Raw genomic sequence first — 24,967 nt, 5'->3', positions numbered from 1 at the left:
CTTGATGTTATCAGGGGTGTAGTGGTAGATAATTTTCTCATTGTAATTGTAATGTGCATGCCCCCATTCACCAATGATGGTAAACACATTTTCATACGCTTATTAGTCATTTGGACATCCTCTTTGGGAACAGGCGTGTTCAAGTCTTTTGTCCGTTTAAACATTTTTGAGCTGTTCGTCTTTTTAAAAATTAATTTGAAGGAATTCTTTCTATATTCTGGAAACAAGTTCTTTGTAGGGTATTTGTATTGTAAATGTCTTCCTCCAATCTGTAGCTTGTGTTTTCATTCTCAGTATTCTTAAAGTTTTGAATTTTGATGAAGCTGGGTTTATAGAACTTTCTATGTCATGTTAAACAAATGACTTTTTATCTGGATACTTTTCTTTTAAACTTGAACTTGTCAACATGTTAGTTTCCAGAGGCTGGTATGACAAACTACCACAAACTTGGTGACTGAAAATAACAGAAATTTATTCTCTCATGGTTCTGGAGGCCAGAAGTCACAAATCAGTATCACTGGGCCAAAAACAAGGTAGCAGGAGAGCTGTGCTCCCTCCGGAGGCTCTAGAGAAGAATTTGTTCCTTGCCTCTTTCTGTGCCTTGCCTCTTCTCACTTCTGGAGGCTGCAGGCATTCCTTGGCTTTGGCCGGATCACTCCAATCTCGGCCTTTATCTTCACAACACCCCTCCTCTGTGTGTGTGAAGTCACCCTCTGCCTCTCTCTTCTAGGAGCTCTTGTGATGGCATTTAGGGCCCACCCCCAGTTATCCAGGATAATCTCCACATTTCAAGACTCTTAATTATCACATCTGCAATGACCCTTTTCCCGTTTAAGTCATATTCACAGTCTCCAAAGATTAAGATGTGAATCTTTTGGGGGTCCGTTTTTCAATTTCCCAGTCAAATCGACTGCAGAGTAGCTAAACCTCAAGGCAAGACGGTGATACAGGCAAAGTTCTGGCTGGGAGTTGGGAAATGAGTGCAACTACCCACGCAAAATTTTAACACCTGTGGGCCTCAGTTTAATAATAACATATGCCTTACCAGCTCTACACAGTTGTTTAGGTGAAATCCTGCATGTGGAAGTGATTTGCAATATTAAAATTTAGGGTCGTGTGGTATTATTAGTCCCCGCCATACTTGAGAAGGTGAAATTGAATACCTTACCCAGGTATCACAATTCTTGTTTGTGCCATTGAATAAAACTCCTAGGTAAGTAAATACTTCCTGTGCCATTAGAGGTGCCCAGGCTGTAGGGCAGTTAGCCTGGATTTTATCCCAAACGTTTGAGACAGTGCAGCATCATAGTTTGGAGTGTGTCCTCTGCCATCAGACCTCTTGGGTTTGAAGCCCAGCTTGATTGTTTCCTAGTGGCACAATCTTGGACAATTTGGGGACTGATTTAATATAGTAACCTCCCAGCACTATATCCAGGAACAATTTAATATAAAGAATTATTAACTAGTAGAAAGGGATTAGGCATCTAAGGGGTACACAAGGCATAGCCTCTCCCTCTTGGCTCAGGGAGAGGGCACAATAAAGGAACTAAGGACCCCCCCCAACCCCCTAACCCGAAGGCTAGGATTCAGTCTTCTTCAGAGTAGCTGTGGCTACTCCAGGAACTCTCAGTCTGCTGGTAGTAAAAGACTTTCCAGAAGGTGAGGTCAGAACTAGTCTGCAGAAACAGCTGCTAGTGAGGAGAATGTGGCCTGAGGTGTACTTGGGAATCTTCCAGCAGGCTTCTGGGCTCCTACATGGAATAAAGCCCGCCTGGGTGGGGGGTGTGGGGTGTGTCAGAATCTGTAAGGGAGGGTCTTCCTGAGCTTCCTGAGGCTGCTGCCTTGCAGTGTCCCTCTGGTGCCATCTGTTGACATAGCCTATCATCCCACTGGCTCCAGCTCACAAAGCAAGGCAAAGAGGAGTGGCTTTGCAGTTGAGAAGAATGACTGGCATTTATTTCTTCTCTTACGCCTTACGTTCTTCATCTGGGAACAATAATTGTACCCCCCACGTGGAATTATTGTAAAAAGTAAATGAATGAATGTATGTAAGTGCTTAGACCGATGGCTAGCACAGTCTAGGGCAGCTATTCCAATTGGCTCTTATTTATCACCTCATCTCAGGCCCTTGTCACGAGCTCATAGCGACAGAAAATTGAGACACTGCCTCTGGCTTCACGGAGCTTCATCTTTAGCACCTTTAAGTAGTCAGATCTGAGATGCTTTCTAGTTTATACTTTAAGGATTAATACTATTTCAAAGCCTACCTTTAGGAATGTAAAGAACGTCTTCCATTAGAACAACAATTTTTTGGGGGTGGAGGGTGGGGTGGGGGTCTAGCTCTTTTTAGCAGACAAGTATGCGTGACATTTTTCTGTTTGATTCCTTAAATAAGAACATTGGTGACAAATGAATTAATTCCTTCAATGTTTATTAACTGCCTACTTGTGACTCAGGCACTGTTCTAGGCCCAAGGGATACCGAAGTGAACAAGACAACGCAAAACACTTATATCCTCATGGAGCTTAGATTCTGGTGTGTGTGTGTGTGTGGGGGGGGTTCTGGGAGAGCTAGGCAATAAACAAAATAAATGAAAATATGGTATAAATGATCAATATTATGGAGAAAACTAAAACTGGGAATGAGGATAAACTTGATTATCTCAAGTCTCACTATCTAAAGAGCAGTGTGTGTGTGTGTGTGTGTGTGTGTGTGTGTGTGTGTGTGTGTGTGTGTGTGTGTGTGTAAGTAAATGAGAACCCACAGAATCCCAGGAGAGCCTGTGCTGGAATGCTTTCCTTTTCACATAGAGATTTTGGTTACATTTGAGTTAAGCTCTTCTTTTTTTAAATCTTCTTTTCATACTATAAACATGTTTGCTTTTTCAGTCAATTCAGATGCATTGTACCAAGTTGCACATACTCTGGGGGTGATAAAGCCCTTACCCAATGGGCACTAGTCTTAATTCCCTTATAACTGCCAGATTGGTGGTAATCACCACCAATGTCTGGTGAGTTGCTAAATCTGGTCTTTTTCACCTGCACGTCTGAATGTCAACATCTTAAGTCTGAGGAGGCCCTTCGCGTTAAATTCTTTTTAAAATTCTTCCTGTTTTAAATATTCATGGCAATGGCTGATCTCCAACTTATGAAGTAAAAGGAGAAGTTTCATACTAATCTCTTTCATTTAATTGCCCCTTCCAAAGACTTTAGAAACAAGTCTGAAAATTATAGAAAGCACAAATTTAAAAAGTGTTAGTTTGATATGTCTGAAATTAATGCTTTAATTTATTCACCCAGAATCTCTTCACACATCGATGTTTTCTGTAATTTATACCATATACTGTCTACTCAAGTTAATGTGTGAAGCATGGTTAAATTATTCCTAAAAAGGAATATGAAAACCATGTTCAATATGGTGATGGAAAAGGTGCTAAGAAGGAGTAATGGGGCAAAATTTAAATATGACATATTGAAATAGACGTTTCAGAAAAATGGTGAGGTATCTAAGATGTGCCTAGCTGGAACAGCTCCTCAGAAAAAAACTTTAAAACATTAAAAGAAGTATACTGGAACAGACTTAGACAAAATTCTAGCAAATATTTCTATAGGTAATGCATAATATTTAGTATATGTGGCCTAAAACATGGACTAGATAATCTAATAGGCTTCTGTGTGTCTCCTATCTTCAGTTTTCAATCTTTGGTTAATTATGTCAAAGAAGGTTTGGGATAAAGATCAAATGAACAAATCTGTAGAAAGGTGAGACAGATTTTGTCATAATGATTTCATTTACTCTTTTTGCCAGTGTATATAACATGTTGACAGGACTTGTCTCATGGCTAATTTAATGCTGGTAAACGGGGTCAAATGGATGGCCTGGAGACTGCATTCTGCCCCACCGACATGTACTTCAGTCTCATTATAAAGGTATCTGGGTAAGAATTGTAAAGGCAGGATGGTCTCTATGTGATTCGATTTTCTTTGATTTTTCAAGATTAACAATGTAATGCTAATTAGTGGTCTTGTTTCATTTTGTTTTATTTTTAGCTGAGCCATCCTGCCACCTGTTGGCAGCTCAGGGGCAGCTCAACTCTGGCCGGGAATTGAACCAGCGACCCTGTTGCTCAGAGCTCGCACTCTTGAGCGAGCTCTTAACCAACTGAGCCACTCAGCTGACCCCTGCTAATTAACGTTTTTAAATGTTAGCATCTAATTTGGAGATTGCACTCATTAATTTACTGAAATTCCTACCTATGTGCCAAGCACTTGCTTCTAGGTTTTAGGCCATGTAGGAAATACACATCACTGAGATACTGCTCCTGCTTTCAGTGACTGTACAGTTTGGTTAGCTGCTAAAATGAGAGAGAGTGGCTATCTTTACAAGGACCATCACTTCTAAAACACTAAATGAGAAATGGGAAATGGAATTCAAATAGGTGAGTGAGTGGGGGTGGGGAGAGGGTACGTGCAGGAGGAGGTTGCCAGGTTGGTAGGTCGATTTCCATCTACGGTGTTTTTAATGGACTTGTTTTTACTCTTGTGTTGGAGTTCTCCAGAGAAACAGAACCAATAGGAGAGATTTAGATATAGATGTACATATAGATACACATAGAGATAAAGAGATTCATTTGAGGACTTGGTTCATGTGATTACAGAGGCTGAGAAGTCCCATGAGCTGTGTCTGTAAGCTAGAGACCCAGAAAAGCCGGTGGTGTAATTCAGTCTGAGTCTGAAGGCCTGAGAACGGGGAGCTCATGGTAGCAGTCCCAGTCCAAGGGCAGAAGACTGATGTCTCAGCTCAAACAGGAAGGTAGGAAGCAAAGGGGGTGAATTCCTCCTTCTTCTGCCTCTTTGTCCTGCTCAGGTCCTCGGTGGATTGAATGATGCCCACCCACATTGAGAAGGACCATCTACTGAGTCCACTGATTCAACTGCTGATCTCATCTGGAAACACCCGCTACCCCAGACACATCCAGAAATAACCTTTAACCTGGGCACCCCATGTCCAGTCAAGTGGACACATAACGTTAACCATCACAACCCTGATGTCATATTTCAGCAGAATAACATCCCTTTCAAACAGACAGTTCAAGGTGGGAAATAATTTTTGGACTTCTTCAGGGGCAGCGTAAGTAGGACAGTCTCATCTGTGACTTCCTGGGCCTTCGGTCCAAAGCCTCGTCTTGGTGCACAACTCTGACGTGCTCTAAATGTCTCTCCCTGTTTCTCTGCTCTGTTCTCAGGGCAGCTCTGCTTTCCCTTGGGCTGATCCTCATGACCCAACCTTCCTGCGAGTCGCCATTTGGGCAACAGGGAATAGCTGTGGGCCCAGAGGCCACTTAGCACTCATCACCCACATGGCAGGTGCTGCCCATGAACCACCACATGCCCGGCCCAAAGGGTCTCATCTGCAGAATCCTTTGTTGTGCAACCTTGCTCAAGAATGCTTTGACGAGATCTGTATCTTATGGGGATAATGCAGTTTTTAAAGCAAAGGAAAATAAATTGGATAAATGCCGTGAAACTTAGGTGATTCTATAGAGATACATTTAAACATTTCTAATAATTTTTACTAGTTTAACTGAAATAGTTTATAATTACATAACAAATGAAATATAAATATATCCCATATTTGCTTTTAAAATAATGATTTAGCTCCATGATGTGACACTATTGCAAATAGTTTCAATCTTCAAAGAATTAGGGTGAGAGTCTTTTTTTTTTTTAAGAGAATGATCAGAATTGAAGTTAAGAAACTGAGAATTAGCCACATCAGACTGTATTTCTCACTTCAAATTTTCTCTTTTCTACTCAATCTGTGTTAGTATTTTTCAAGAAAAAGAATCATGAGTTTTTAAAATTAAGTTTAAAATTATATTTGACATATTATATTAGTTTCAGGTGTACAACATAGTGATTAGACATTTATATACCTTACGAAGGGATCACCATGATAAGTCTAATACCCTCCTGGCACTATACATAGTTATTACATTATTGTCAACTGTATTCCTATATGCTGTACTTTACATCTTTGTGAATTTTTTTCTTCTTTTGAGCACTTAGGCTGATGCCTACCCTCATCCCTGTTTAAGTTTTCCAGGTAGCGTACTAATATTTTATTACAGTATCTTTACCTATATGTTTTCCGAATTTGGCAATGCTGCTTTACTTTAGAGTTTCAAACATCCCCACAAGCACGCTGCTTTGAAATTCCCACTCCCTTTCCAGGCACCGAGGAGAGACTTTGAGCTCATCCATACAGGGTGTGCTGACAAGGAAATTTCCATATGGTCACAGCACCACAGACTCTTTGAGGGCACGCTGCCCTGGTCTCTGTTTATAGCACACCACTAAAACACTTCCAGCTCCTTAAGTATTTTAATGTTCCACACTGACTCTGTCTCATCTTGCTGTTCCAGAGGCTGCTTTTTTTATCATTCTGATGGTGTAGGTACATTTTTTGTGAGCAACTCTAGAGGCAGTATATAACTAAGAATTCCCATTTTCAAGCCTAAGGTCGTCACTCCTGGTTGATAGTCCTCACTAATTGTCATAGATTAGGGTTACCAGATCTAGGTGTAAAAAGTCTTACAGGAACAGCCAGTTAAATTTGAATTTCACAATAAAGAGTAAATTCTTTTTTTACAAAAAGCTATAAGTACATCCCATCAATATTGCCGACAGACTAAGAAATTATTCGTTCTTTACATGAAATTCAAATTTAACTAGTGTCCTGTATTTTATTAGGTAACTCTACCATAGATGGGAATCTCTGCTCATGTAGCTTCCTTACCCTTGGATCCCCAGAGCTTCACCGGGGTTCAGAGTCCAGAGAGAGGGTGAGGGGGTGGGAACACAGGAAGGAAGGGTTGACTTTCATTGCCAGGTCCTTAGCAATTTCTGGGGCTTTAAACTCCCTTCTATGTCTAGAAAAGTGATGCTGAGGTATCAGGTAAAAGGAGCGGGACCCCAGGAATGACATTGCTCCTTATGGGACCTTACCCACCCATTTAAATCAATACCAATTTATCCAGAGCCCAGCAGGGCTACAGCAATATACATCCATCATATGTGGTCCCTGAGATGTTCACCTGGAGTCTACGGCCAGGCCATGCTGTACCCCGTGATATCCTAACAGTATATCTGGTTAAGGTTACCCATCATGCTACTACTGTTTAGTGAAATGCAGTTCTGCTTGCAAGATGTTGGTATGACAAAAAAAAATTAATATTTGAGGATTCACAGCCTCTCTCCGTCCTTACCTTGAACAGGAGAATTCTGTCTTTACCTGCATTGTGTCCCTGGTCCCAGGTTAATGGGAGAGGGAGGGAATTAGATGCAGCCAAGACCAGTGTAATTGATCTCAGAAAGCGGCTAGATGAGAAAGAAATGGGTTCAGAAGATGAGAGAGGTAGGGCAGAAAAAGAACAAAGTGGGGTGTGTGTGTGTAGGGGTGTGTGTGTGTGTAACAGGGCATATGAGAGAGAGGGGGTTTTAGAGGAATATGAGGAGAATAAAGGGATAAAGGGGGCCTGGAGGCAGTGTTCCTGACAGGACCCTGAGATATCAGAGAGGAGAAAGAAAAAGATTTTCAAGAAGTTTTTCTGTGAATCATAAGATTTGTCCCCTTTTGGCATTTTTTGAGACACTGTGGTTAATGTTTATCTAATGGCTTTTTGCTGTCAGAGTGATGGTTCCTCTGAGTGAATTATCCTGAGATATGCCTACATATAGCCTAGCTTATGCCATCTTCTCAAAGTGAGGAAGGAGGAAAAACAGTGCAGTAAGGACCCATTAAATTCTGACCAAGTGTTGGGCAGCAAAACTGTAAAACTAGTGCCTCATTTATTCTGTCATTTTAACATTCCCTGGGAAGAGCTAAAACAGTTATTCCCAACAGGGACACTGAAAGATAGACATTATATATCCACGTCTTTATGACATTGTGGATCTTTTCTTTGCCTTCTTTCCTCTCTTTTCCATCAAGTAGTTGAATATATGTATGGCATGTGACCATGAGATAAATAAACATATTTTGTCATGCAAAGTAGAACTTATACTCCAAGTTAATGGGATTTTTTCTTCCTAAGTTGTTATCATGGGTGCTGAAATCTTTGCACCTATGCATCATTGCACTGCATTTGAACATGGCATTGTTCAATAATATTGGAATTACCTTCAGAGTTTATGTCAAATTATTTCAATTATCTTCAGCGATGGAAAATCTTCATCCTTAAAGATGCATTTGACTTTTAGAAACAGCCAAGGGTAATCTGGAGCATATTTTGATGGATAAAGTATGTAATGATAGTAGATAATACTTTTGGCTAAAAACAAGATAGCAAAATTAATAAAACTTTATATAGCTCATCAACTGAAAATAATTATAAAAATAAGTCATGCTAAGTGATTTTTGAGCAGTGGGTTGAGTTAAATGAAAGGATACTCTCCTAAAGAACTAGTTCAAAATAATCATTTGTTTGAAACTGTTTTTATTCATTCATTTATTCACCCATTCATTCAACGTTAACTCAATAGACAGGCCTTGAGAACCCCTCCAATCTTAAACACCGGCTCTCAGAATATCAAGATAAAAAGATTTAGTTCTTGTTCTCAAAGAACTTCTAATTCCATTAAAAATTTGATATATAAACACACAATTAGAGTGTATATATTTTATCTGAACCCTTTGATGTGTTTTGGAACTCAGAATATTTCGTATTTTCGCAAGGTACTGTGATTCTGTTACTGTGGCTGCAGAACAATTACCCCCAAAACTTCGAGCCTTAAAACAACAAAAGCATTAATTTTTCTTATGAATCTGCATTTTGGGCAGGGCTTGGCAGCACCAGCTTGTCTTTGCTCCACTCGGCCACCAGCTGGGGCCCTTGAAAGCTGAGGGCAGACATCACCTGAAGGCCTCACTCACTCACTCGCACATATGGCAGTGGGTGCTGGGTGGTGGTGGATGCGGGTTTGTAGTTGAGACCTTAGCTGGGCTTGTGGGCCAGAACACTTCCAAGGGACCTCACCATGGGGCCAAGCTTCCTCCAACTTGGTGACTGGGTTCCCAGGGCAAGCATTTGAGAGAGAAAAGACAGCAGGCATATTACCTTTTAGACTTTGTTTTGAAAGTCATAAAAAAAAGTCATAATAAACTGTCATTCCACTGCCTTTATTCATCAAGGCAGTCATAAAATCACTCCCAGTTTCAAGAGGGAAAGGAAACAGACCTCTCCTCTTGATAAGTAGTGTAAGTTCTAGAACGTGTGGGACGAGAAACATTGCAGCAGTCATTTTTGGAATAAGCCACAGGTGCATATGCTACATGTTACATAAAACCACCAGTTGGGTCTGAGGCTTTACTCTGTAATGAAACCCATTAATGTTTCTGCAACAAAATTAATACACATTCACACAAAGTGGAATAAATTGAGATTAGAAATCTAAATAGTTCCATTCCGTTTTTGCTATCAAATGAATTAACAAACAATATTTTAGTTTGCGTAGATTTTTCTGGATTTCAGGATTTAGTAAGTGACTTTTGGTGTGTAATATATTTTGTGCTAATGGAGGCGACAGGTACACACAACATATCTGGAAGGAGAGACGGTAGGAGGACTGGGGAGTGAGAAATCTTCATAGGAGAGGTAGCTGAAAAGGGATTCATAAAGAAGGACATTCCAAACCAAAGAAACAGTGTGTGCCAAGGAGTGGAGGTCTGAGAGAACACGAAGTGTCTGGAGAAAAGCTAGAGTGTCAGAATAGCTGGAATACATACATGAGAGAGTGCCAGGGGCCAGATCACGAAGACTCTTGGATACCATATTATGAAATTTGTATTTTTCTTTTTTTAAAGATTTTTATTGGGGAATTGGGGGAAGAGGAACAGACAAGTTGCTGTCCTTCTGTTCTTCAGTCTAGTTGTGGAGGATGTTGCTTCACTGGCCCAAGTTGGCACCATCATTGTGCTCTTCCCAGGCGAGGCAGATCAGTCACTGGCTTCTGGATGGCTGCTCTCTGCGGCTGCTTGGCCGTTCACGCTGGCTGCTGGCTACACATGGTAACCCATGGCAACCCACTGCCACAGGGGCTGCAGCCTACGCCGTCGCCGGCGACTCATGGCAGCCCAGCTCCAAGTTGAGCTGTCGTTCAGCATCTTAGCTGTAGAGGGCAGTGTCACTGGCCCTCATATGTGGGATCCGAACCGGGGCCCTCTGGCGTCCCAAGCCAGCTCTTAACCAATGCGCCACTCGGCCGGCCCAAATTTGTATTTTATCTTGTAGAGACAATGTGAGTCCGATTAAAGATTGTAAACAGAAGAGGGCTGTGATCCTATTTACCCTCCTGTGGAATGATTATTTTGGTAACAGAGCATAGATCGAGGGGGATGAGGACAGGGTTCATTTAAGAAGCTCTTCAATAGGCAGCTAGAACTGACGATTGCCTGAAATAAGAGAAAGGAAGAACTGTTGCTTTTAGCTGCCATTTCTTTTTGTATTATAGATGAGAGTAGATCAAGAAAAGCACGATGTGGGGATGGAGATGAGTTGTCCAATTGTCTCTTTTCTAATTTAACTTTTTATCCAAGTAGTTCATATGTCTTCTTTACAATGTAAAATAGCACAAGGCATAGAGTCAACAGCACATCTCATTACCCCCAGTCTTGCTCCCGAAAGGCTCCCACTTTTACCCCTTTAAATTGTTTCTTATGGGATTTGCCTCCATGATCTAAATAGCATGCTGTATTTGTTACAATTAACAGAAAAGCCAATTGAAAATTACTTAAATAATCGCACTTATTCTCCCACAACAGGTCCAAATTGGACAGGCTTCAAACACTGTGTTTGCCTCCATCTCAGCTGGCTCCTCTCATGATCACAAGATTGATGTTTTGGTTCCAAGAGTCACATGAAAAAAGAAAATCCAGCGGAAGAAGAAGAGGGACTGTTCTTGTGAGTCTTTCTTTTATTTAGTTTATCAGCAAATAAATCTTCTCCAGAATCTCTCCAGCTCCTTTCCCCTCCTGTGCCTTCAGCTAATTTGGGTCACATGCCCTGTGTTGGATTATCCATTGTCAACTTGGCATCACCACAACCCCTTCTAAGGTCTCTTTTGCTTTGAGGAGCAGAAGCCAGGAGCTACAGTTGCCAGGATCCCCTTTGTCATATGGGTTCCAGGCTAGAGTGTGGTGATGAGAGGCACTCTTAGTCAGAGTGATGGAGAGATCATTATTCTCCAATCACAGCCAGAGCTGTGAGTGGATGGATACTCCTGGAAACTTCAAGTTGAGTTATGAGAGCAACCTGCTTGAGTACATCAAGTTGAGCAGGTCAATGGTGATTTCTCTGACCATTGCTCCATTAGGCCTTTTTTTTTTTTCTGGGTAAGCCACCAATTCCCTATATTAAAACCATTTATATCTGGACTGCAAAGAGTGCTTCTGATATTTGGCTGATATATGACCCTTCCTAAATATACCACTGATGCAAAGGAAATGAATTACAACACTGACATAGACTAATCAGGATTTACCCCCAGAGTTATGTGGGAGGAGAATGGACATTTGAACAAAATTGCTATTCTGCCAAAAACAACAACGACAATGAAACGGGATGGGGAACGGAGCATGATTCCAGTATGGAGCAAAACGAATACTAGGAAATTTGGCTTCTGGTAATGGTGGTACAACTTGGTTGGACTAGTCATCCCACAGATAACAATGATAAAGTCTGTATGAAAATATAAATAATCAACTATTTGAACACATTGGAACAGAGACTATTAAGCAGGCAGAAATTGGAGAGGAATCTACACTCAAATCATTGTACTATACCATTGTGATTTTTGAGTTTGCAGTTTTTCCCAGAGATGCTCACCAATCCCCTAGGTGGCTCAGGATGGAGTTGCAGCCTTACTGGTGGTGTCAGATGGTGGTGTCAGATTACAGAGTTCAGAACTGGAAGAGCAGCTGGGAAGCAGGTAGGTGATCCTAGAAGGGAGGGAGCCATAGAGGTGGTGAACCCCTAAATCTACATATAAACCCTGCTCAATTTCTGGTCTGACCACTGAAATATGCATTAGTCGGGGAGACCACATGTGCCCAGTGGAAAAGTGGCAACTAGAAACTGGAAGAATTGAGCTGAGATTTCAGCTCTAGAGAGAAGCAGCAGGTGGAGATGGGACAAATACAAAAGATATGTAGATATCACTATTTCAACACAATCCCTTTACTTTATATTCTCAAATATATAGCCCCAGTTAACATGCCTGTTTAACCATTCTCCTATGCAAAGTATATAAAAAGGAATTTTTTTGCACAAATCCATGTGGATTATTGTAAAATAATATTTGTTTTACTGCTGCTTAAAAAGCAATTCCTCCTCCACAAAGTATTAGCGAATCAAATCCAACAATGTATTAAAAAATTATACAGCACAACCAAATAAGATTTATTGCAGTTATGCAAGGCTGGTTCAACATTTGAAATCAATTAATGTAATCCATCACATCAGTAGGCTAAAGTAGAAAAGTCACATCCTATCAATAGCTGCAGAAAAATATTTTGACAAATCCAACACTCATTTATGATAAAAACTCTCAACGAAGTAGATATAGAGGGAAACTTCCTCAACTTGATAGGGAATACAGTAGTCCCCCATTCTGTGCAGTTTCTCTTTCCACATTTTCACTTTCCGTGGTTTCAGCTACCTGCGCTCAACCATGGTATGAAAATATTAAATGGAAACTTCCAGAAATAAGCGATTTATAAGTTTTAAGTTGGATGCTGTTTTGAGTGTATGATGAAACCTTGTGCCGGCCCGCTCCATCTTACCCAGGACATGAACCATCCCTTTGTCCAGCGTATCCACCCTGTAGACACCACCGGCCTGTCAGTCGCATAGATTGACTGTTGCAGTATTGTAGTGCTTGTGTTCAAGTAACCTTATTTTACCTACCAATGGCCCCAAAGCCATTCACATAACTTTTATTACAGCATATGTTAACTAATAAAACTAATGATTGTTTTATATTAGTTATTGTTGTTAATCTCTTACTGTGCCTAATTTATAAATTAAACTTTATCATAGGTATGTGTGTATAGTAAAAAACAGCATATATAGGGTTTGATACTATCTGTGGTTTCAGACATCCATTGAGGGTCTTGAAATGTATCCCCCATGGATAAGGGGGGAGGTTTGCTCCTGTATCTACAAAATATCTAAGCTAACATCATATATAATGGTGAGAAACTAGATTTTCCCCACTTGACTGAGAACAAGGTGAAGATATCCACTCTCATCACTCCTATTCAACATCACCTGGAAGTCCTAGCTAATGAAATAAGATAAGAAAAGGGGAAAATAGGAATACAGGTCGGGAAGGAAGAAATAAAACTGCCTTTGTTTGCAGATGACATGATTGTCTGTGTACAAAATCCCAAGGAATCAACAACAACAACAACAAAAACCCTCCCAGAGCTAATAAACAATTACAGCAAGGTTGTAGGATACAAGGCCAATATACAAAAACTAATTGCTTTCTTACATAATTACAAACAAGTGAAATTTAAAATTAAAAACATAGTACTGGGCCGGCTGAGTGGCGAGTTGGTTAAGAGTTGGCTTGGGACGCCAGCTCTGAGCATCAGGGCCCCGGTTTGGATCCGACATGAGGGCCAGTGACGCTGCGCTCTCTACAGCTAAGGTGGTGAACAATAGCCCAACCTGGTGCTGGGCTGCCGTGAGTCACCAGTGATGGTGTAGGCTGCAGGGGAGCTGCAGTGGGCTGCCATAAGGTACCCTGACGGACTGGCAGCCAGTGTGAGCGGCCATCCAGTGGCCGGTGAGCGACTGCCTCACCTGGGAAGAGTGCAATGATAATACCAACATAGGCCAGTGAAATGACGTCCCCCACAACTAGACTGAAGAACTAAAGGACAACAACTTCTCTGTTCCCCTTCCCCAATTCCCCAGTGCTGTTCCCCTCCCCCAATTCCCCCCAAAAATCTTAAAAAACAAAACAAAACAAAAAAACATAGTACCATTTACATTCACACTAAAAATTGAAATGCTTAGGCATAAATCTAAGAAAATATATAAGATCTATGTGAGGAAAACAACAAAACTGATGAAAGAGATTTTAAAAAGATCCAAATATATGGACAGATATTCCATGTATATGGATAGGAAGACTCAATATTGTCAAGATTTCAGTTCTTCCCAATTTGATCTATAGGTTCAGAACAGAAAGCCAAGAAATAGATCCACACATATATAGTCAAGCGATCTTTGACAAATGAACAAAGGCAACTCAGTGGAAAAAGTATATCTTTTTAACAAATGGTGCTGGAACAACTGGACATCCACATGCAAAAAAATGAATCTATACAACTTTCACATATTTCCCAAAAAGTAACTCAAAATGAATCATAAACTTAAGTGTACAAAATGACAAAACTCCTAGAAGGTAAAATAGAATATCAAAGTGACTTTGGTTTTGATGATGACTTCTTGGATAAAACACAAAAAACATGATCCATGAAAGAAAAAATTGATAAGCTGAACTTCATTAAATTTTTTTAAAAAACTGTTCTGCAAAGGACACTCTTCAGAGAATGAAATAAGCCAAAAATTGGGAGAAAACCTTTGCGAAACATAGTTATAAAGAACTCTTAAAATGCACCAAGCAGCAAACAATTCAATTTTTTTAAATGGGCAAAAGATCTGAACAGACACCTCACCGAAGAAGATACACAAATGACAAGTAATTATAAGAAAAGGTGCTCAACATCATTTGTTATTAAGGAATTGCAAATTAAAACATGATACCACTGGCTGGCTGAGTGGCACGATGGTTAAGAACTGGCTTGGGACGCCAGAGGGCCCCGGTTCGGATCCCACATATGAGGGCCAGTGACACTGCCCTCCACAGCTAAGATGCTGAACAACAACTCAACCTGGAGCTGGGCTGCCATGAGTCACCGGCGACGGCATAGGCTGCAGCCCCTGTAGCAGTGGGTTGCCATGGGCTACCGTTTGTAGCCAGCAGCCAGCGTGAGCGGCCAGCAGCCGCTGTGAGCGGCCGTCCTGAAGCCGGTGACTGATCTGCCTCACCCGGGGAGAGCGCAATGATGGTGCCAGCTTGGGCCAGTGAAGCAACATCCTCCACAACTAGACTGAAGAACAAAACAACAGCAACTTGTCTGTTCCCCTACCCCCAATTCCTCAGCACTGTTCCCATCCCCCCAATTCCCCAATAAAAATCTTTAAAAGAAAACAAAAAACAGGCCGGCTGAGTGGCTCAGTTGGTTAAGAGCTCGCTCAAGAGTTTGAGCTCTGAGCAACAGCGGTTCGAGTCAGCCCGAGCTGAGCAGCTGTGAGCTGCCAACAGGTGGTGGGATGGCTCAGCTAAAAAAAAAAAAAAAAAAAAGAAAACAAAAAACAAAACATGATACCACAAAACACCTATCAGAATGTCTACAATCCCAAATATTGCCAACACCAAATGCTAGCGAGGATGTGGAGCAACAGGAGCTCATTTGTTGCTGGTGGGAATACAAAAGAACACAGCCACTTTGGAAGATAGTTTGGCATTTTTTCTTTTTTACCAAACATATGCTTATCTTATGATCCCGCAATCATGCTCCTTGGTATTTACCCAAATAAGTTGAAAATGTCCACAAAAATTTGCACACAACTTGGAAGCAACCAAGATGCCCTTCAGTAGGTGAATGGATAAACAGGCTGGGGTACATTCATACAAAGGAATATTACTCAGCAATGAAAAGAAAGGAGCTGTGAAGCCATGAAAAGACATGGAGGAAGCTTAATTGCATATTGCTAAGTGAAAGAAGCCAAACCAAAAAAGCTATACTACTATATGATTTCAACTACATGACATTCTAGAAAAGTCAAAACTATGGAGACAATAATAAGATCAGTGGTTTCCAGAGGTCAGGGGGAGGAAGGGAGGGATGAAGAGGTGGAGCACAAGAAATTCTTAGGGCAGTAAAACTATTCTGTATGATAGTGTAATGGTGAATGTATGCCATTATACATTTATCAAAACCCATAGAATGTACAACACACAGAGTGAACCTGAAGGTAAATTTTGGACTTTAGTTAATCATAATGTATCAATATAGGCTCATCAATTATAACAAATGTGCCACACTAATGCAAGATGTTAATAGTAGGGGAATCTCAGTGAAGGGAGTGAAGGGGTATGTGGGAACTCTGTACTTCCTCCTTGTTTTTCGATTGGGTTGTCAGAAAAGTCATGACGTATTTTGTCTATGTTTTTCAAAGGTTATTTATTTATATAAAGAACAAAGATCAATCAATGATATATTGCCCGTTTTGTTCGATAACCTTTTGCCATCTTGCAGTGAGCTTCATAATTCCTCATTCATTGAAGGACCTGTCTTTATTGGCGAAAAACCGAACAACATGCTGATTTACAGCCTCATCTGAATTAAACGTTATACCATGCAACGAATTTTGAAGAGAGCGAAACAAGTGGAAGTCTGACGGGACAAGGTCAGGTGAGTATGGTGGGTGTGGCAACACATCCCATCCAAGCTCCAATAATTTTTGACAGGTGATCAAACTTGTGTGTGGTCCCGCGTTGTCGCAATGGAACACAACTCCTTTACAATTAACAAGCTCTGGGCATTTCTGGATGACGGATTTGTTCAAGTTGTCCAATTGCCGACAGTACACACTCGAGTTGATTGTTTGGTTCCTTGGTAGGAGCTCAAAAAACATGACACCTTTAAAATCCCACCATACTGAGAGCATAACCTTTCTCTGATGAATGTCTGCTTTCGACATTCGTTTGAGGCAAATCATGTTGGGACCCAGACTGTTTGTGCACCACATTGTTGTAAACAATCTACTTCTCATCTCCAGTTATTAGTCACTTCAGAAAAGGATCGTTTTTCTCATGTTTAATGAGCATATTGAAGATGTTTATACGCACCATCAAATGAACTTCTTTGAGTTCATGCGGAACCCAAATATCGAGCTTGCTTACATATCCCAACTTCTTCAGGTGATCGTGAACACTTGAATGATGGATGTTCAATGTTTCTTCAATCTCTCGTGTTGTGTAACATGGGTTTGACTCGATCAATGCCTTTATTTGGTTGTCATCAACCTCGATGGGCCTCCCTGACTGAGGAGAGTCATTGAGATCAAAATCACCAGGACAGAATTTCGTGAACCATTGTTGGCACTGACGTTCTTGTAGAGCATTGTCACCGTAAACTTTATGCAACTTTTCACAAGCTTGATGCGCGTTCTTCCCTTTATGGAAGTAAAACAGTAAAATATAGCAAAAGTGCACAGTTTGGTCTTCCATCTTCAGTTTGTTGTAAAATCTCCAAAACTCAACCAAATTGCTCAATTTTTTTTTAGAATGAAGCTCGAACTGTCAGCTGTCAAATGACATAGCAATAACATAGATGTGAATGACTCTAGTACTTCCAAAAACGAACTAGTGCCATCTGTCACAAACATGCGTCATGACTTTTCCGACAACCCAATATAAACCTAAAACTGCTCTAAAAAATAATGTCTATTAATTTAAAAGACAAAGGAAAAAAATCAGGAGGAGAGTAAATGTAAAAAGTCAGTTTCATGAGAAAAGAGTTGGAGGTGTCTATATCTTGACTAGGGTGGTGGTTACACGTGTGTGTGTGTGTATATATATATATATATATATATATATATATATATATATGTATGTATTTTTTTTAAGATTTTTATTGGGGAATTGGGGGATGGGAACAGCGCTGGGGAATTGGGGGAAGGGGAACAGACAAGTTTCTATCCTTTTTGTTCTTCAGTCTAGTTGTGGAGGACACATGTGTATATATTAATGAAAACCCCTTTAATCGTACACTTAGCATGGACTGTACCACACGTAAGCATTTGATTAGACATACAAAGATATGTGTTTTACATATTTTGTCTTTGCTGGAGGATCTTTCTGGATGTCAGTCTCTGCCGCCTACTGATAGTGGGCACGTATATCACCAGGCTATCTTCAGAGTCTCTGACTAATAGAATTTTTCAGTCCATGGTTAATAGATTACGAACCCAGGTCCACGATTTCCTGATGTACTGCTCTCAATCAGACATCTAATGTGGTCATTCCCTCAAAATCTGATTGCTTACAAACCTGCCTGCTGCATGTGGGCACAGCCTTCCCTGCTGCTCCCCGCCAAGGCCAGGCTTACACAGCTGGGCTTCTGCCCTGGTTCCTTGTCTGCACTCTAGCAGTCTGGTAGGTCTGGAACCATGCCACAAACCTAGGCCTATTTGGCTGGGCTCTGATCCCCTGCCTAGTTTTTGCTGACTTCTGTGCCACAGGGTGTCTGATATTACTTACTCCACCTTAAGTCTAGTTCAACCTGGATAGACTTCTCTTGGACTCTGATTTCTGGTTCTGCTTGACTGTGTGTGTTACGACTACTCAGTGACCATTGATATCCTGCCCTCACGGACCAAATGAGACTGCCTGAGTGGGTCCAACTTGAAATGGCCCAAGTTTTTCTTGATCCAGTGCACACTGTGGCATATATCTTGGACCCAGCATTTCCTGGGTTGGTATATCCTAAATCTAGTCCCACTACCTCCCGTTTATTTCCTGGTTCCTGCTGCTTAGCCTTTTGGGGCCCAACATGCTTCACGTTTTGGTCTGTAAGAGTAATAAGAGTAGTCAAATCATACTATGTAGAAGACAGGCAGAGAAGGATATTGTAAGTAAGAAAGTGACATGATGAAAGTGGCATTTTAGGATGATTGATCTCTTAGTGTTATGCAGGATAGAAGAAGGGGAGATTGGCCAGCGTGTTAATCCATTAATTGAGGTGTGTGGTGCTTAAGATGGCCTAGAGTGATAGTGAATATAAGATGTAATGAATCTAAAACACCTTATACAAATAAGGTGCTATTTGCATAAAGATGTTCACTGCAGAATAATTTATAATATAAAAACTTGCAATGGCCTAAATATTCAACAGCAAGGGAATGATTTAAATAAATGTTGGTTATAGCCCACTTAATGAAATATTATGTTAACTAATTAAACAAACTTATGAAGACTTAATTAAAATGAGAAAGTGCATATATTAAGTTTAAAAAGGCAACATACAAAATAATATGAATACAATTATTATAAAGTCTATAGTTTTGCACATAAAATGTGTACATAAATTGAAGCTTATGGTAAGGGAGAGTGTATGATAGAGTTGGAATTATGTGTGTTTATAATCTCTATTTTCCAAATTTCTATAATATGGTTACAAAGTCTGACAATTAAGTTTGCGAACTTATTGCAACAATATTGCAAACCTTTTTTGATGTCAGAAGGATTATTCATTATGAATTTGTACCAACTGGACAGTTAACCAAGTTTACTACTTGGAAGTGCTGAAAAGGCTGCATGAAAAAGTTAGACGACCTGAACTTTTCGCCAACAATTCATGGCTCTTGCATCACGACAATGCACCAGCTTACACAGCACTCTCTGTGAGAGAGTTTTTAGCCAGTAAACAAATAACTGTATTGGAGCACCTTCCATACTCACCTGATCTGGCCCCCAGTGACTTCTTTCTTTACCTGAAGATAAAATACTGAAAGGAAGACATTTTGATGACATTCAGGACATCAAGGTTAATACAACGACAGCTCTGATGGCCATTCCAGAAAAAGAGTTCCAAATTTGCTTTGCAGGGTAAACTAGGCGCTGGAGTCAGTGCATATCTTCCCAAGGGGAGTACTTCGTAGGTGACTGTAGTTATATTCAGCAATGAAGTAGGTAACACTTTTTCTAGGACAAGTTTGGTAGCCTAATTGTCAGACCTTGTATGTTGGTTTTAAAGATTCTGTAATTCTAACTTCCTGCTTAGACTAACTCCTTCTCTGATTTAAATGACTGTTTTGATAAATTAATTGGTATTCTGATGTCTCATAGGTCCTGGAATGAGCCTTGAGTGAGTATAAATGTAGCCACTTTGAAAAAAGTCATCATTTAACCACCAATAGCAGGTTTGGTCCTGATGAAAAAATAATACTAAACAAGCAACAACAACAACAAAAGATATCTACTTCCAGGCACCTATTTACTGAAAATCTGCACATTGGATTTAGTATATTGATTTCTAGCATAGCTGGGCTTCAGTGCCCTTCTAGAAACACCAAGTACCTGTAATTTGTAGTAGTCGCTCTTCCTTTCCTTTCGGCTATGATGGGAACTGATGTTGAAATCAACAAGTCCTAACCATTGGCCTTCAGCTGTGCACTTTTGTCCCTCAGTACTGTTCTTTATCTTTACCTTGACACAGTACTAACTTAATTGATAAGATCATGAACTTTGAAATAAAGCAGACCTGGGTTCCAATTCCGTGTTCTTTGCTCATAGCTGTGTGACTGGGGGAAAGTTACTTAATCATGCCATGTCTTTGTGGCATTATTTGCCGGGGGTGGGGTGGGGTGGGGAAGGGTGACGTTATTTACCTTGTGGGATTGGTGGGTGGTTGTAACAAGGCCAAGGAAGAGCCATTGGTAGAGCTATCATTCAAACTCACCAATTTACTGCTGAGGGAGAAGGGCGCTGGCCCTTGAGTGTACCCCCCATTTGGGGTAGGGTAGGGTAGGGTAGGGCTGTGCTCAAAGACCCTATGGCTTATGACTCAATGGACTCTGAAATACTGTCTGCATTAATGACTCTCCTGAGACAGTTTGGAAATCACCATCATCCAATGTCCAGATATTTTATGCAGCTACAGAATTTATTGAGGACAGCAATATTCAGAGGAGCCTGAGAAAGTGGCACTCTTTATACACCTTAATGACAGCAAAGATGAACAGATAAGTGAGTAGTACAGAGATAACCCCTGACTTTATGTATAATAGCTCTGTGAACTGATCTCCTCTGAATACTCTTTTGTGGTATTTATGGCTTTACCACCACCTCTTCACGGTACAGTCCAGAACCTCTGTGAACCCAGCTTCTGGTCAAATCTATGTAGGAGCTCAGGCTGCTCAGAAACACCTACTCTGTCACCACAAGGGACATTGCAATACAAGGCCATCATCATTAAGTACCAAATAGCAAGGGGAATGAATGATTTGGTTGGGAGATCTCCTGGTTCTCCTTGTATCACACTTCCCATCTGTCCTTGCCAGAGAGTCTAGGGCCCTTTGTGACTACAAAGTTCACAGCTCTGATTGCCTTCCATATTCAGTTAGTTCCCCCTATACATACTGCCCCACCTCAAATTTCAGCACCTGTCCTCTACTACATCATCTGAAGACTCACCCCAGTTATCTCATATGAGCTTCAAATAAATGATTGGTGAGGTTGATGTAGACACAACCTCCAACATTAGTTCCAACTCTGGCCCAGTGGTAGTGGCACAGACTGAAGGATGCTCAAGGGATACGCATACATACCCCAGGGAGCACTCCACTGTCCATCAAGAAAACCTAGATGAGAAACTCGACCTATCCTGTATGATAGGAGAGACCTATTGGAGGCGATTGCCCTGACCCAGTGTTCTGAGACTGCCAGCTCCCCTAGCCCATGACTCAGTGTAAATGCATGGCTGCTCTGACTGTGCACAGCCTGAAATGCCAAAAGTTTGTTTCATGATTGCACTCTGCTGCATGAAAACATTTATGATCCCTGTGGCTCCCAATCCCCTGCCCCACCACCCATTTATGGCTATGTACTAGTCCCTCTGACCTCGTGCTTGAAGCTGTCCTTTGGACATAGACTTCCAATTTTTCCACATAACAGCTTGCATTTGCTCCTATGATTACCTCTGCTTCCACCTCTCTGAGTTGACAGTTCTGCCTCGTCCATCCCAGCCCCCACAGCACCTGACATTACTTCCTCATGGCAGCTGCTTTCTCCCTAGCCCTGTAAATAGGAGCCATATATAAGAAACTAACATACCAGTCCACCATCTACTGTAAGGACTATAGCTTCACCATAATTTTCACCTCATTTACTCCACAAAGTCCCAATCTAGTAATACTCAGGAGAAAAATCTATAGCGAGCAGAGTCAGAATGCATTTACGTATGAACTCTTTCAGACTGACAGATTACAGCAAACGAGTTGTAGAGTGCCATTAAAACTAGGAAGCTGTAACTATGTTCATCTAACTGTCTTGCTCATGGACTCTGATCTCTGCACTTTGTTATCTATGTTTCCTTTCTATCTCTCTATCTTGACCTAACCTGTCTCCTCTTTGCTGGATTCTTGAACTTGCTGGCTATCTTCTTGGCTTACCTCTTCCACTTGACATTTGATAATGGTCCATATCTATCTCCCCACCTGGCCCACACCCTACCTTTCCAGTATGGAATGATCATGCTCTCCTCCCCCAACTGCCTCCCTTTCCTCTGTGCCAAGGTCTAGCTCTCATTGAACAGGAACGATGCTCCTGAGCGCTCCAGCTCCCTCCCATGGACAACTGATACCTTCGAATAGAGCTAACACCCGCTATGGGGAACTTAGAAGAAAGGGAGTTAAGTGATAAGGGGACGGAATGAGGCAAAGAGATAGTAAGAAATGGAAAAGAGTGAAAATGTCAGGTAAGAACCATGGAGGGAGAGGAAGAATTGTAAAACTGTTCAGGTAATAGGTGAGGGCATAAAACACTTGAAAGAAGGAGAACAGAATGGTAAATGGAATTCTATGAGAATAAAAATAAAGTGTGTGGAGGTGAGAGTTGAACATAGGTAAAGAAAATAGGTGTAATAGTCAGAAGGGAGGTGCATGGCGGGAGTGAAGGCAGGAAGATGGGATGCAGGGCCATTCTAGGTGAAATGATAAGGTAGGCAACTAAAACAATTAGTAAAGGACTGACATGAAAAGGTGCTGTCATAGTCCTTGCCTCTAAGAAAGATATATTCTGAAAGATGGCTAAAATAAGTGTAAAAATAACTATGCAATAAGGCAGATTATTGACCACAACAAGAGAAGTACAAATAAAGAGTGATGGAGATACAAAAAAAAAAAAAAGGATACCGTAACACTTAGTGCTATGCCTTGTACTAGTATGGCGTATGTATGTACTTGACAAAACCATTTCAGGAGAGAAGCTGACATTGGAAAGTGTATTGTAGCACATGTGTGATTTTCACATTGCATAGCTGATATTTAATTCTCTACTCGTGATTCTCAGTATTGGATGCACATTATAATCACCTGGGAGCTTTTAGAATGAATAATGTTTAGACTCCACATTCAGAGATTCTGATGTAATTGGTCTGGAATAAGTCCTGCACATTCGTATTTTCCAAAAGCTCCCAGATGATTCTAGTGAGCAGCCACGTTTGAGAAACCTCTGGTCTGTATGTAGCTTTTCCCTTTTGAAAGGTTGTGGGGTTTAGAATTCAAGGGGAGAAATACAAATTTGGGAAGTAGAAGGTACAGATTCTAGATCTAGCACTAGTGCCCACTAATAAGTCTTGGAAACTTCCCTCTCAATACAACAAAATGTGATAAATAAACTCAGTAATACATTATTTTTGTCTCTTATCTCTCTTAGGAATTCTGAGACTTAGATTTGAGGATTCTTTTGTAGGAAGTTACTATGTAAATATATTTAATTACTAAAAATCTTCATCAGTCAAAAGAAAACCATGTTACTTTTTTTAATTTAAATTTTTTAATTTTTAAAAATTGAGGTATAATTGATATATAACATATTAGTTTCAGGTGTACCATGTTAGTTTTGATAACAAAAACCTATTATGATTTAAAGTCTACTTGTAAAATAAATTTATGCATTTTGACTTATATCATCTTATTTGTTTCTCTCAAAATCTCTGCCAGTTAAGTATTATCTTTATTTTGCAAATGACTGCCCTACAATCCCACCTCCTTAAGTGACAAAGCTGCTTTCTACTTCTCTTTTTTTAGTCCTGTGTGTTTTTCTAGATCATTGTTGGCATGCTAACATCTGATATATTCTATGATGAATCAAAAGTATTGGTTTTAATGTAAAGAGTAAAAATTCTGGCACTATTTTCACTAATTGCTTAACTGACAGGATGATGGGACAGAAATAAAATATACTGAGGAGGGTAAGTAGGAGTTACAAGGAACTGGCATTTCCTACTGGTTATTTCTAAACATATTAAAAAGACATAAAAAACAGTAACAAAATAGAAATTATTCAGCTTGTGTCATCATAACTACTAAATAAATGGTTTTCTGAAAGAAAGAATGAATGGATGAACTTTAAAATATTTATGGAAATGACTATAATGATACATAAAATTATTGAATACTTACCATATGCCAGGCTTATTTTTAGCCCTTTTTGTTATTTTTTTAAATTATTTTTTAAATTTTTTAATTGGGGAATTGGGGAGGGGGACCAGCCAAGTTGTTCTTCAGTCTTAGTTGGGGAGGCTGCCAGTTGCCATCTGGCTGCTTATCGGCAGCTCATGGCCTCTAAAGCTCAAGGTGCTGCGTTACAATCTTAGTTGCAGGTGGGCATAGCCACCATCCCATGCGGGAGTCGAACTGGCAGCCTCGTTGTTAAGAGCGCTGAGTCATCCGGGTGGCAGTTCAGCTCAAGGTGCCGAATTCAATCTTAGTTGCGGGCGGGCATATCCCACCATCGAACAGGCAGTCTTGTTAGGAGCACATGCTCTCATCAGTCTGAGCCATCCTGCCACCTGTTGGCAGCTCAGCAGCAGCTCAGCTCGGTCGCAGTCAGTGGCCCAGGTGGGAATCCAACTGGCAGCCCTGTTGTTCAGAGCTCGCGCTCTTAAGCTAACTCTTAACCAACTGAGCCACTCGGCTGGCCCGTTATTATTATTATTTTTTTATTTTTTTTAAAAGATTTTTATTGGGGAATTGGGGGGATGGGAACAGTGCTGGGGAATTGGGGGAAGGGGAACAGACAAGTTACTGTCGTTTTGCTCTTCA

The 24,967-nt window shown here is 40.7% G+C and overlaps 1 protein-coding gene across 2 annotated transcripts in view; it reads left to right on the top strand.

Moving 5' to 3' along the window:
- The first annotated feature begins 4,703 nt into the window (after nt 1-4,703).
- Nucleotides 4,704-24,967, top strand: part of PRPF18 (pre-mRNA processing factor 18) — a 77,709-nt gene continuing 57,445 nt past the window's right edge. The window contains exons 1-3 of one of the 2 annotated variants that reach the window (XM_019663422.1): nt 4,704-4,812; nt 10,822-10,960; nt 11,865-11,987. In XM_019663422.1, coding sequence (XP_019518967.1) covers nt 4,757-4,812; nt 10,822-10,960; nt 11,865-11,987 — 318 coding nt within the window. In that variant the 5' untranslated portion in view covers nt 4,704-4,756. The remainder of the gene's footprint in view (nt 4,813-10,821; nt 10,961-11,864; nt 11,988-24,967) is intronic. The other variant, XM_019663423.1, reaches the window with a different exon arrangement.

Source organism: Hipposideros armiger, unplaced genomic scaffold (genome assembly GCF_001890085.2).
Source record: "Hipposideros armiger isolate ML-2016 unplaced genomic scaffold, ASM189008v1 scaffold_390, whole genome shotgun sequence".
NCBI classification, from domain to species: domain Eukaryota; kingdom Metazoa; phylum Chordata; class Mammalia; order Chiroptera; family Hipposideridae; genus Hipposideros; species Hipposideros armiger.
Note: the sequence above shows the minus strand (reverse complement) of the source record. Positions and strands in the feature narration are given on the sequence as shown.